At 38.2% G+C, this 12824-nt stretch overlaps 1 protein-coding gene across 2 annotated transcripts; it reads left to right on the forward strand.

Annotated features, from left to right (window-relative positions):
- Window positions 1–272: 272 nt before the first annotated feature.
- LOC146313520 (major histocompatibility complex class I-related protein 1-like) lies at window positions 273–12634 on the forward strand. 2 transcript variants are annotated; one of them, XM_084739952.1, is made up of 6 exons: window positions 273–443; window positions 2530–2799; window positions 4298–4576; window positions 5859–6161; window positions 6944–7045; window positions 10955–12634. In XM_084739952.1, the coding sequence occupies exons 1-6, from the start codon at window positions 395–397 to the stop codon at window positions 10963–10965; spliced, it is 1014 nt and encodes a 337-aa protein (XP_084596078.1). In that variant the 5' UTR covers window positions 273–394; the 3' UTR covers window positions 10966–12634. The 2 variants fall into 2 exon arrangements, with proteins under 2 accessions (XP_084596078.1, XP_084596079.1); XM_084739953.1 differs by lacking the exon at window positions 10955–12634 and adding an exon at window positions 8005–8071 and having other exon boundaries at window positions 380–443.
- Window positions 12635–12824: the final 190 nt, after the last annotated feature.

Genomic DNA, 12824 nt, shown 5'->3' on the forward strand with positions numbered 1-12824 from the left:
AAAACTTTGGTGGGGAACTTTTATTCTTTAAAGATTCATATATGAAATATATACAATATATAATATTCTCTACAGTATTTTAAAAATGCTTTATCACACATAATCTGCAGTATTGACAAACATTTTATAGAGCATAATTATGGTAATAATTTGTAATTAAAAACTACTAACTCCTGTGAAACATGTCACAGTACAGACATCACAGCAGCTGTAGAGAGCAGCAGAGTGCATCCAGTGGTTCAGACCACTACAGTCCACTACAGTCCAGTCCAGACATCACCGCCCATCTGTCAAAACAGGAACACTCCCCATCTGACTCTGTGAAGAAAAGACATGGAACAGAAAGCAGCTGATTCAGTTCAGTTCTTTATCAGCACGTCTTTATCAAAACAAGATGGAAAAGTTATTTTTGTTTCTTCTCTTCTGTCACGTTTCATCAGCAGGTAAGATCACAGTTTAAATCTTTAAACTCTTTGTTTTGTCTTAGTTTCACTTTTATTTTAACTTGATAAAACTGTTTGAACTGAATCATACTGAATACATCATATTTATGACGAGCAGGGCTGTAGTTGGGTTAAACACTGTTTATGCACTTTTTTAAATACAAAATAAGATTTACTCTCCTTTTTATGATGTTTACTCACTTGTCTTTGTAACATTTTTAAAAGTTTGAGTCAAATTCAGCTCCGTTTGTTTAGAGCATCATATGAGAGACACAAGCCTCCTCTTCTCTCTCTGCTCGGCTGAAATACACGGACGCATCACGACACGTCTGCTGCAGCAGAGCGCGTCCTTTATCATGAGGACAGACAACTTCAATGTGGACAAATAAGGGACACCTGAACATGAACCTCAGGACACAAATCAAGCGGAGAGTCTGGAAATCCTCCCTCATGAGATTTTGAGTGTCAGACATTTTATTTCCTGCATTCTGGTGAATTTTTATGCAGCAGTTTGTGTTTTTTATGCGTCAGTTTCAAAGTCCTCTGCTTGTGTCAACATGAATGTAAAGGAGATAAAGAGTCGGTGAGAGTAAAGCACAGCTGCATCAATTATATTCAGGATTCAAACATCAGATCAGAGACACTGGACAAAATGTTTGGTCTGGACCACTCTGTCCTTTTACTTGCTCCAGGTCAGACAGACCACCACAGGAGACAGAAAATACTCTGTGGAAATGAGGACAAGACAAACTGTGCAGTTTTCCACAGACAGGACTGATCTACTGCTGCTCTGTCTGACATTTAGATCTGTATTTTATTTTGGCCCTCCAGCAGGAAAGAACTCCACAGAACTGTGTAGAAACAAGAACAATCTGTTTAAAAATGATACCTCAGAGACGGTGTGAGTGAAAAAGATCTTCAACGTCATTATAATAAGAAAGTTTCTTTTTCTCAAAATTATGAGGAACATTATAAAAAAGTGACTTACATGCTCAGTCATATCTCAAAAGTCAAATATTTCTTATATTTTCTTTCATAACTCACAGACTATTTGAAATACACCAGTCAGCTGTTGATATGAGAAACATATATATGTGCACTGATGAATAAAACAGTTCATATATTTTCATTAATAAAGACAAGATTGTAGCCTGATATGAAATTATGGTGGTGGTAATTTTTTACAGCAGTTTAGAGCAGCTGTAACTCTGAAAAAATAAGTCATATTAACTGTCTGTATCAGAAATAAACTCACAGTAATCAGATTACTGCTGTAGTATCTAATAGTGTTACTGTTCAGGCTCTGCATGAATTCAAATCAAAAGTCTGTTTCTATTTCTGCAGAAGACGAGACAACTATTGGTCATTATTTGACTTGAAAGGACTTTTACATCTGAATGTAGTGAAATATTTTAATTTCCTAACTGAAAACTGCTAACACAGAAAAACATGATACTTATGTTGCATTAGAGCTGCACAATATATTGTTTGAGCATCATCGTCACAATGTACGTGTGTGCAGGTCCTGCAATGTAGGAGGCAAATGAACTGAACGTGTTCTCATCTAATTTCAAGGGTACCTGACACACACTGTGCACAGTCAGTTTGCCAAAGCAGACCACACCCCTGCATATGGAGTGAGTCGCAAGATCAGTGCAGGTTAATTGTCCATAAGATGGCAGCAGTAACATAAAGTGCTATTCAAGTCATCTGGTGAAAGTTCCTGTATTTTTTCATATTGCAATATATATCGCAGGGTTAAAAAAATCACAATGTCAGTTTTTTCCAATATCGTGCAGCCCTATGTTGCAAACACAAGATGTACGTAATTGTTTAATTATAGGTTTGTATCCATTTTAAATTGATCTGTCATGGATTATGTTTTATCTAGATTCAGTTAAAATAAAACTGCACTCCCAAATATTTACATTTTTTCCCCTGAAAATATTTATTTATATTTATAGTATTTTAAAAAATGTGTAGTTTGCCAACCTTTTGCCACCACAGCCCTGATGATGAGTGTGATAATGATGATGATGATGTGTGTATATTTATACTGACTGTATAAATCTTGTTTGTCCTGCAGTGCAACACTCCTTTGTGATTTTCCTAACTGCAACCTCTGGAATCCCAGACATCCCAGAGTTTATAGGAGCTGCAGAGGTTGATGGAATTCTGGTTGGTGACTGTGACACCAACAAAAAGACAGTTGAACCAAAACACTACTTGGTGAAGAAATTCTTATTAGATAATCCTCAGCAGTTGGAGTTCTACAAACTCGAGTGTTTGACAAACCAGCCAAACTTCTTTAAAGCCACAATTAATAATTTAAAGCAGCTCTTCAACCAAAGTGGAGGTAAGTCTGTTCTATGTTATATTGACTGTGCAGCCATGATAGTGGACATTGGATGTGTGTGTGCACCATCATGACAAAATGTGTTCCTGGAGACACCAACTACCACAGAAGATGTTCTGAGTATTTTGTCAGGTGTTTATGTCTGTGGACACTGGACAGGTTTTGTGTCTCAACTGTGCAAGAGGTCAGTCATAAAGCTTCATAAAGCTTCACACGTGTGTAGTTGAGATCAAAATGAGGTTGAGTTTGAAGATGAGTGGTCTGAGCAGGGGGCTGGAAGTATGGAGGTATGAATCATAGTAGTGCTGTCAAGAGTCTTTGCTGTTCTTTTTTGTAAATCATTCCACATGATGTGTAAAGGTAAAAGACTGGTCTAACACAGTCCACAGGTACTTAAAGGAGCTCACTTGCTCCACCTCTTGGTCCTGAACTGTAATTGGTTCAAATAGAGGGTTTGACAGGTTGTTCTTGTTTCCTGTAGACACATTTCTTTAGTTTTGGTTACATTCAGTAAAAGATGACTGTCATCAAACCAATTTATTAGTTGTGTAACATATTTAAAATAAACATTTAATGACTGTATACTGGTAAGAAATGTTTCTTACTCTTCAACAAAAAGGTCTCTGTCAGGATCCTTTCCATAATGTTCTCAGACACTAGAATAACAATCTGAGCCTGTCAGCAGGATCACAGTTTTACAGACTGTACTACCATGTATATTGTGCACACATTACAACCCCACTGTGGTCTGAGAGAAACCAGATCATCTTACAGTCAGTTCATTATTATGACCTCGAGTGAAGAAATGTTTCGCTGTGTCTTTAAGTCTGAAAAGAGGAACATCACAGTACAGTAACAGCTCTGCTGCATCTGTAAAAATACTGTTGTCATCCAAGAACTCACCATCGAATTTAAATAAACATTTAATGTTGCAGGTAGGAAAAATCGCTAATGTAAGCTACATAGAAATCCAGTTAACTAGCTCCCCTGATAATGCTGCAACTACACCAGCCTCAGACCAATAGGTTTTTTGCTGGATTCGCAAAAATATAAAAAAAAGTTTATTCATTATGTATTTTATGTATATGTATATACATCACATGATTTCCTGTCAGCTGCAGAGGTGCTCTCTTGCGGAGGTCCACTACGTTGTCTGCAGACCACCACCACTGTTTCACAAGCCCCCACCCCACTGCTCTTTGTAACAAAGCTTTGAATTTATTTGATAAATTATTTATGAAGCTTCAAAGCCCAAAACAAGACATTCGGGACAAGCCATCGTAACTAAATTATAATAAATTGTTTCATCACTCACAGACAGAAAAAGTGCAGTCATTATCTGCTCCTGAATCATGAGTACAGCACAAGACTGAGAGAAAAGCAGAACATCACACAATGTTTTAAGATCTTCTTTCTTCTGTACATCATTGATAACAACAGTCTCTCTCTCTCTCTCTCTCTCTCTCTCTCTCTCTCTCTCTCTCTCTCTCTCTCTCAGGTGTCCATGTTTTACAGGAAATGATTGGCTGTGAGTGGGATGATGAGACTGAAGAGGTTAAAGGTTTTAATCAGTTTGGTTATGATGGAGAAGACGTCATATCATTTGACCTGAAGACAGAGACATGGACCGCTCTGAAACCACAGGCTGTCCAACTCAAACAGATATGGGATACTGACAAAGTGGGAATAAAAAGCTATGAGCTTTACCTCACTCAGGTTTTCCCTCAGTTGCTGAAGATGTATGTGAACTTTGGCAGCAGTTATCTGCAGAGAACAGGTAGAGTCACATGACCTGATGTTGTTTCATGACACAACAATGTTCATATAAGCTGCTCAGACTGAACTGTCATTGTATCATCACTCCAATCAGTCTGACATCACCTTCTTTTCAGCTGTTTTCTGTGGTGGCAAGATTTGATTTATGCTGAACCAATCAGTAGTGACTGATATTTGATAGACTGTGACAGTCAGAGCACAGTTAGCATGAGTTAAAAGACAGTTCACCCCAAAATCAAAAATACATAATTTTCCCCTGGCCTCTAGTGTTATTCATCCATATAGATTCTTGTGGTGTGAGTTTCAGAGTTGTGGAGATATCGTCTGTCTTCTCTTCAATATATCAGCTTGTTGTGCTCAAAAAGCCAGAAAAATACATTTGACAAATTCAAAGTCAGTGTTTCTTTCCAGAAATCATGACCTGGTTACTCAAGATAATCCACAGACCTTGTTGTGAGCAGTTTCATGTCTAGTAGAAAAAAGTATTTCCTACATGAAACTGTCCACAACAAGGTCTGTGAATTATCTTGAGTAAGCAGGTCATGATTTCTGGAAAGAGACAGTTTTTTCACATGTATTTTTGATGCTTTGAGCTCCACAAGCTGAGTGACATCTTGTTCCATTATATTGGAGAGAAGACAGACGTCTCTACAGCTGATATCTACAAAACTCTGCAGCTCACACCAAAACTGTCTGGATGGATAAACAGCACTGCAGGTGAGAGGTACTGTCCCTTTAAATTAGTTTACACAGTTTCAGTGTTTCAACTAGACCCCTTTTCTGTTGGTAAACATTATGACATTTTTTTGTGGGTTGAGCTTAAGTGGAGACTTAACAATTCCCTAAACACATTCACTTACACCAGCTAGCGAGTTTAGTTGGCTTTGTTTTTTCTTGAGTTACTCACTCTCCAGGACCACGAGAGTTATTTGAAAAAAAGTAACCAATGGGAGCAGACTGGCTGATCCATACACATTCAGGTGATTTTTGTCTTTTTATTTTGCTGATTTAATGGTGTGCAGAGTGAGAGGCGCTGCTCCGTCTCAGGATGCTGCTGTTGATCAGAGGACTGTGTGCTGAGCTGAGAGGATGAGTGAGAGTAAAACAGCCTGAAGAACCAGACTGTTTTCACATCTAACTCAGTGAATTAAGGATTTATTTCAACCAAACCAGAGCTGGTGATTGTTAAAAGTGGGAAAGACTGGACAAGATGGTCTATCTCTCTCTCTCTCTCTCTCTCTCTCTCTCTCTCTCTCTCTCTCTTTCTCTCTGTGTCTCTGCAGTGCGTCCCTCGGTGTCTCTCCTCCAGAAGACTCCCTCCTCTCCAGTCAGCTGCCACGCTACAGGTTTCTACCCTGAGAGATCCTCACTGTTCTGGAGGAAAGATGGAGAGGAGATTCATGAGGACGTGGACCACGGAGAGATCCTCCCCAACCATGATGGAACCTTCCAGATGAGTGTTGACCTGAACCTTTCATCAGTCACACCTGAAGACTGGAGGAGGTACGACTGTGTGTTTCAGCTCTCTGGTGTGAAGGACGACATCGTCACCAGACTGGACAAAGCAGTGATCAGGACCAACTGGGGTAAGAACATAAACAGTATAAACAGTCACTTGTGTGGAGTCTTTTGGAAAATTACCCTACTTTTTACTTGATGTATGAGCTCAAACAGTTTCCTAATGAGTTTATGGTCACTAGTTTCAAGTTTTCTTCAGGACAGTATGATTTACAGTATCTTCACAACTGTGCTGTTGACAGTCTGTCTGTCCATGTTGACTGCCGACCGGAGGAGAAATGTATTTGAAAGTCACATTGTGAGAATAAAGAGTAAAGGAAAGAATCAACTTCTCTGGTGAATACTGTCAGTACTGACACAAAAACACACACATGGGTCTTTTTCACTGGTACTTTTGGCTGCACTGAGTCAAACATGCCGTGCTGATTTGCATTTCCATCACCACTTTTATCACACTTGTATCAAGCTGTGATGAGCAGTGCCTGAGACAGACCTTCTCTGGTATGGAACCAGTGAGCCCAACTTGCCTCCAAGCAGGACGTCATCTCTCCGACCACAGCCAACCTCTGATGAGCCTCCTTTACCCCCCTCAAACAAGCGTGTGCTGTGATAACAACAAGAGGGACTAGCAGCCTTGCTGCCCAGCCCCTAATAAACAAGTTACTGTAAATAACTCACTAAATTAATGCACATTTCTCATTACAGTCATTGTTCAGAGCAAGAGTTGATGGATGGATGGATGGATGGATGGATGGATGGATGGATGGATGAATAGATGGATGAATAGATGGATGGACTTCCATTCAAACCTGCACTCTTCTTTGTTTTGTTGCTGTTTTTTCTTCATCAGAGAAGCCCAGTAACATGATCCTCCCTGTCACTGCTGCAGTGGTTGTTCTTGCTCTCGTCCTCATCACTGTCACTGGATTCATCTTTTACAAAAGAAACAAAGGTGAGAGAGAAAAATGTGAGGATTTCACTGCTTTGATTTTGGTCGTTGAGTCGATGCTTTTATCCAGGTTGTAAAATTGAAACAAGCATCAGTCGGGCCAGTTGATTTGTCAGAGGGATAGTGATGGCAGTCAGACACCAACGCTCCAATACGTGCTTCATACTCGAAACTACATTTCCATTGAACCACTGCTTCAGTGTTTGCTTTGGTGCGGACAAAATCATGTGACCTATGACGTCCGAAGCAGCAACTGGTTCATTGCCTTGGTGGATCAGCTGAGTGGTTTTCTGTTCCATGTACTGATTTTGACAGAGAGAGAAAGGTTTGATTTTAAAAGGGCTTCCCTGCTATATACAGTATGCACTGAAAACAATGTACAATGTGTGAGTTTTAGTGGTCGTGCATATTCATTCATTCATATTCTATGCTGCTGCATAGTGTGAATTATTATTCATAATGAAGATAATTATTTAGATCAAATGTTTTAAGACTGACAAGGTGTATAATGTGAATGTGTGTTATGTATCACATATCGATTACATTGATCTGTCTAATTAGAGTGCACCGCTCTTCACTTCACCGATAAAGGTCTGGGCATTTTATTCACTGTGGACACTGTTATGTTCTGTGAGTTTATAGCAGGGGTCAGTGTGCCTTTTTACTGACTGTTTTGTCTGACACTACAGTTGAGGAGTGAACAGCTTACTAATAGTTCAATGCTGTTAAACTATTAAAGGTTTTAAAAGTAAAAGCACCAGAACAAATCCTGCAAGTAGCTCACTGCAACATTGTGTGAAGCGCAAGTTTAAAATATGCAACTTAAGCAAAAAAAAAAGTAATGTGCATTGCAGAGTTTTGCAGAGTGTGGAGCAGAGGGACAGAGCTGCTGCTCACAGCTGGTATATATTCTGATATTTACAACTGTAACTGAAATTATTTGTCTTTTGTTTTCATTTCAGTCAAACACAGTCCACCTAGTAAGTAAAACTTTGATTCTGTTTCAACTGATGTGACACACACATTATTCTGTTTCACATTATTATACAGATGAACTTTTTCAAAAACTTTTTTTGACCTTACAGCTCCTGACGTCGGCACTGAACTCGCTGACAGACCAAATCCAGACCAGACTGAAATGGGGTCAAAAAAATAAAAACTTTTAGATTTTTTTTTTTTTCCCTCGGCCGCTGCAGAGGACTAACAGCCTCAATACATGGTGCGCACGCCCTACCAACTGAGGTATAGGGGCGCCAAAAACTTTGATATTTGTCACATTATTACAGTAAAGATTTACTGAACTAAAACAAAACTAAAAGATTGTGTCCAGCAACAACATGAAGATGATTTATGTTCTCAGGGTTTTTACTAACAAGTATCTGATACTAACTCTAACTTAGAGGAGGGAAACTGGACTGTTTTTCAAGAACAGAGAAACAGTCAGGAGGTGGGTTATCTTACTGATCAGCAGCTTGCAGTAATGAAACATTTATGAATATTATATTCCATTTCTCCCATATTCTGCCAACAGAACCATATACATCTTACACCCAAGAGCTTCAAATGAATGTTTTGATCCATTTCAGGAGGCTCAGTAAATCATTTAACATGAAAACTGGGCTTCCATAGGAATGATCACCCAACAAACATCTGACTTTCAGTGTTGGGAGGAACGTTACTTTTAAAGTAACTAGTTACTAATTAATGCCACTGAAAGGTATCTTGTCTCATTACAGTATATTTCAAAGTAACTAATTCTTATTCAACAAAATGTCTGTGTTGTGGTAAGAGGTGGTGTGGTGATGTAGCGCCCTCTATTGATCAGCCACCATCAGTTCCTCTGATGAGATTTGATCATAGAGAACTTTTTCAATAAATCCATCTTGAGACCTAAGTTTAGATACTCAGTGTCCTCTGTCTCAAATAAAAAAGTCTTCCTCAGAGTTCTTGCAGAGATGAAAATGCAGTGAAGTTGTCATGGTAACAAAGTTCTTATTTGTAAATGTAATTAAATAACTGAGTTCTTGAAATGCATAAATTAAAATGTGACATTACGTGTTACAAGTCAAAAGTAGTCTGAGTTCTCTTACACATTACTCATTACATGGTATTGATGAACATAAATTAAAGTCTTGGTCTTTTTGTGCTTTTCAATAAAACCGTCAAGTTTTTAAAGGTTGTGCTCTTTTGTAAGTCCTTCCACTCATCTGTGACTATAGTTGCTGTAATCTATTAACTGAGCATTCAGTATTCTCACAGAGGCGATCGATGAGAAGATTGATATCAGAGTCAACTCTGAGCAGAGTCAACTGACGAGGTTAGCTTAGCTTAGCATGAATACTGGAGAAAAGGCTGAGAAAACAGCGAGGCAGCAGCTCTGTAAAAGGTGCCTTCTGACAACTTCAGAGCTGGAATCAAAAATGAAATGTGACAACTACGCAAGATCAGTGCAGTGAAAACACTTCAGATCCTCATATCTGTAAGACTCTGTCTCTGAGGAGCTCAGATGATACGTTTAGAAAGTGAAAACAAAAGATAAAGTAGAAAACTGAGAGACTGAGAGAGAAATACATGTTGAAACAGGTTTATTCACAGCAGTTATTTGGGCTGAAAGTTGCATACAACCTTAATAGAAATCACTTATATACAGAGCCAACACACTGAAGAGTACAGCTGTTTGTCCACTGAAGTCAGACCAACCAGTGGTTTTCAAACTTTCTGTGTCCAAGACAAGGACATTATGTATGGTCACAAAATCTGACGGTGCACCAGTGAGTCTTTGCACAGCGTTTGTGAACCACTGCTGTAAAGCAAACATCTTCATCTCCTTCCAGTGGTGGAGACAAAGTGTGAATGTTGTGTTTTGGTTCAGGATTCAGACGTGCAAACAGTAAGTTTGATTTTATGAAAAATAAAATATGTTTATTTTATTGTTCTATTATCAAGACTTTAATGTGACTGGTATTATTTTCCTGTGAGCATTAGTAACCAATCATTCACATCCAGTCCTGTCCTCTCATATATATTTATATCATTTCAAATTAAATCATTTCTCTTCATTTTCTACTTCTAGCTTCTGATTCTTCATCATCAGACAGAAATTCAGCTCCTACCAGTGAGTATGTGATTATTTCAACAGCTTGTTTTTACTCCCAACTCATCAGAAACCAACCAAATGTCTCCGTCCCTCTGAGACTCGTCCTGTTTGTTCCCATTACTGGTGACTCGGCTACAAAACAACCAAACATGAGCAGCTACGTTGCTGCTGAGTCTCCAGTGAAGTGCTGCTTAGCTCTCGTTGATGTCAGTGAGCGCTGTGTAGAGTCAGTGAACATGGATCATCAAGCTGCATTTTTCTCTTGATGTCAGTAAGAAAACAGTGTTGGGTTAAATAAAACTGGAAACTGGCTGATGGAAAGAATCATCTTTTCTTCCATAGTTTACATGAAACAGCAGTGAGGAGACGGGACACAGAAACAAAGACATATGATTGGCTGATAGATCATCTTCTGCCTCAGTATCAGACGCTGAGAGGCGGTGACTTTTTGTTTGTGTGTGATGAGTTGGGTTGAGAACAGGTTGATTTTAACTATGCTGTGAACATAACAGTGCACTAACATAAACATATGTCTTCTATTTAAAATCTGTAATGTGTAACTATAGATGCTGTCATGCAGTCAAAAGTAGAATATCTCCCTCTGAAATGTTGAGGGATAGAAGTATGAAGAGTTCAATTACCTTAAAAAATTCACATAAATACAGTACTTGAGTCAGAACTTAGTAACTTTCCACCAGCCAGAAGCAGATAATCACTTGTCTCATAGCCAGCGTAGCGTTAATAATGTCCAATATGAACTCTAATAAATACTTCATCAGTTATTCAGCTTTTCATTTATTAATCTGTCTTGACAGGTTCCTCATGAAGATTAGAAGAAGGACTCCAATGACGTTACTGTGGCATCAAAACTGTTATTCCTTCATGAGAGACACTTGGTTCGGATGTTTTGTTTATATTTTACATTGAGATGAACATCACAGGCGAAGTTAAACTGGTCAAGTGTGAAATCATTTATTTGCCAAAGGAGATTACTGAAGTGGGCAGGCAGTCATCTGTCTTTGGTGGTGATCAGTAGGACATCCAGTTGTCACATCATGGACATCATCATATTTGATGTTCACACTTTTGAAACACACAAATGAAAACTCTGCACTAAACCCCAGCTGTGAACTCTTGTCTCTCCTATACAATACTGTGTGGACAATATAAACAGTGTTGTGCAAGTTCACACTTAACAAGAGCAAGCAAAAAATTCAGTTCAGAGATTAAAATGAACCAGTTCACATTTTATTCCTTTCCCCCCTCCTACCAGAGACACTGGAGTCTATATAACGACATCTTACTAAATGGTGTGCAATGTTAATGTTTTTGTATTAAAACATGAACACTGAATGGCAGGATTACTCATATCTTTAGTTAGTGACAATGATTTGAGAACGTTTTACACTACAGCAAATCTAAACATTGACATACTGTTGAAATTTTCAGCTAGCAAGTTGAAATTCTGACTCTGAAGTTCAAATTGAACTCACCGTAATGCATGAGAACTGCAGGAAGAAGAAGAGGGAGACAGAGGGGAAGAGTGAATATGATGTGGGTCTGTTCTTTTCTCATTGTAACATAAACTCCAGTGTGCAGTTTGGTTTACACACTTCATGCTTCATGATCAACCAAAGTTTTAATACATTTCTGTCCATATTTGCATGCTCCCTCTCTCTCTCTGCTACAATCACACTTCTGTTTTTATCAGCTGATGATGTGAGCGCTGTTACCTCTCTCAGGAGTGAACGTCGCTCAGGTTCATGTTCATTAATTGCAAACTGATCTCTTCAGTTTGCCGTTCACTAAAACTGCGAGCACGTTAAATGAATGCCGCTCTTTTAGAGTGTTGGAGCACAATACTGAATATGAAACTATTGGGCCTCCGAAAACTTCCTGAAGTGTAAATTCTAAATGTTCACATACATGTTTCTTTATATTCTCTTTGTAGCTGATATTGCAATTTTTTCAGTTTGATTATTTACACTCCCTCTTTTGTTATTTAAAGATCATTTTCTTTTATGAAATACTGCGCCTTAACACACTACTAAGAGTTTTTAACTGTTTCAGTCTGTGTGTGAGTGTTTTTGGGGACAAATTTCAGACAACAGACCAGTTAATTGAGGACAGCTTGTGCAACTGGGCACCAGTTGGAAAAAATGCAGTTTTAGGTCAGTGGGTCAATGAAAGAAATGGAAGTCAATGTGTGTCTGTGTGTAAAGTTGAGTTATGCATCATTCCTGTCAATACAGACATAATTTATAGTTAACTTCCATGAACTACTAAAGTATGATGGAAACCTAATTCATGTTGTTTATTTGTTCATTTTTGTATTCATCATCATTTTATACAGTTTGTTTAGACAAATGTGATGTGAAACATGTCATTTATATTGTCGAAGTACAGAATAAAAAAAACATACATTATTTTTGTCATTTATATTTTAGGACAAAATAAAAAAACATACATTATTTGTCAATAAAGAGTTCACCTTACACTTGGACAGTTTTGATGCTTCATCTAGTGTCTATAAAATGTAAAGTCTTCATTTATTCTCATATTCATTAAAGTCACATATAAAATCCAGTGAGTTTGGGGTAATATTTGCATTTTGCCTTTATGTGAAATTTCCTATGCAGTATTAATAAGTTTACAATGAGATCAGTGTTACATTTACAAAGTATG

This window comes from Lutjanus erythropterus, chromosome 16 (genome assembly GCF_056507025.1).
Source record: "Lutjanus erythropterus isolate fLutEry1 chromosome 16, fLutEry1.hap2, whole genome shotgun sequence".
NCBI lineage: Eukaryota > Metazoa > Chordata > Actinopteri > Lutjaniformes > Lutjanidae > Lutjanus > Lutjanus erythropterus.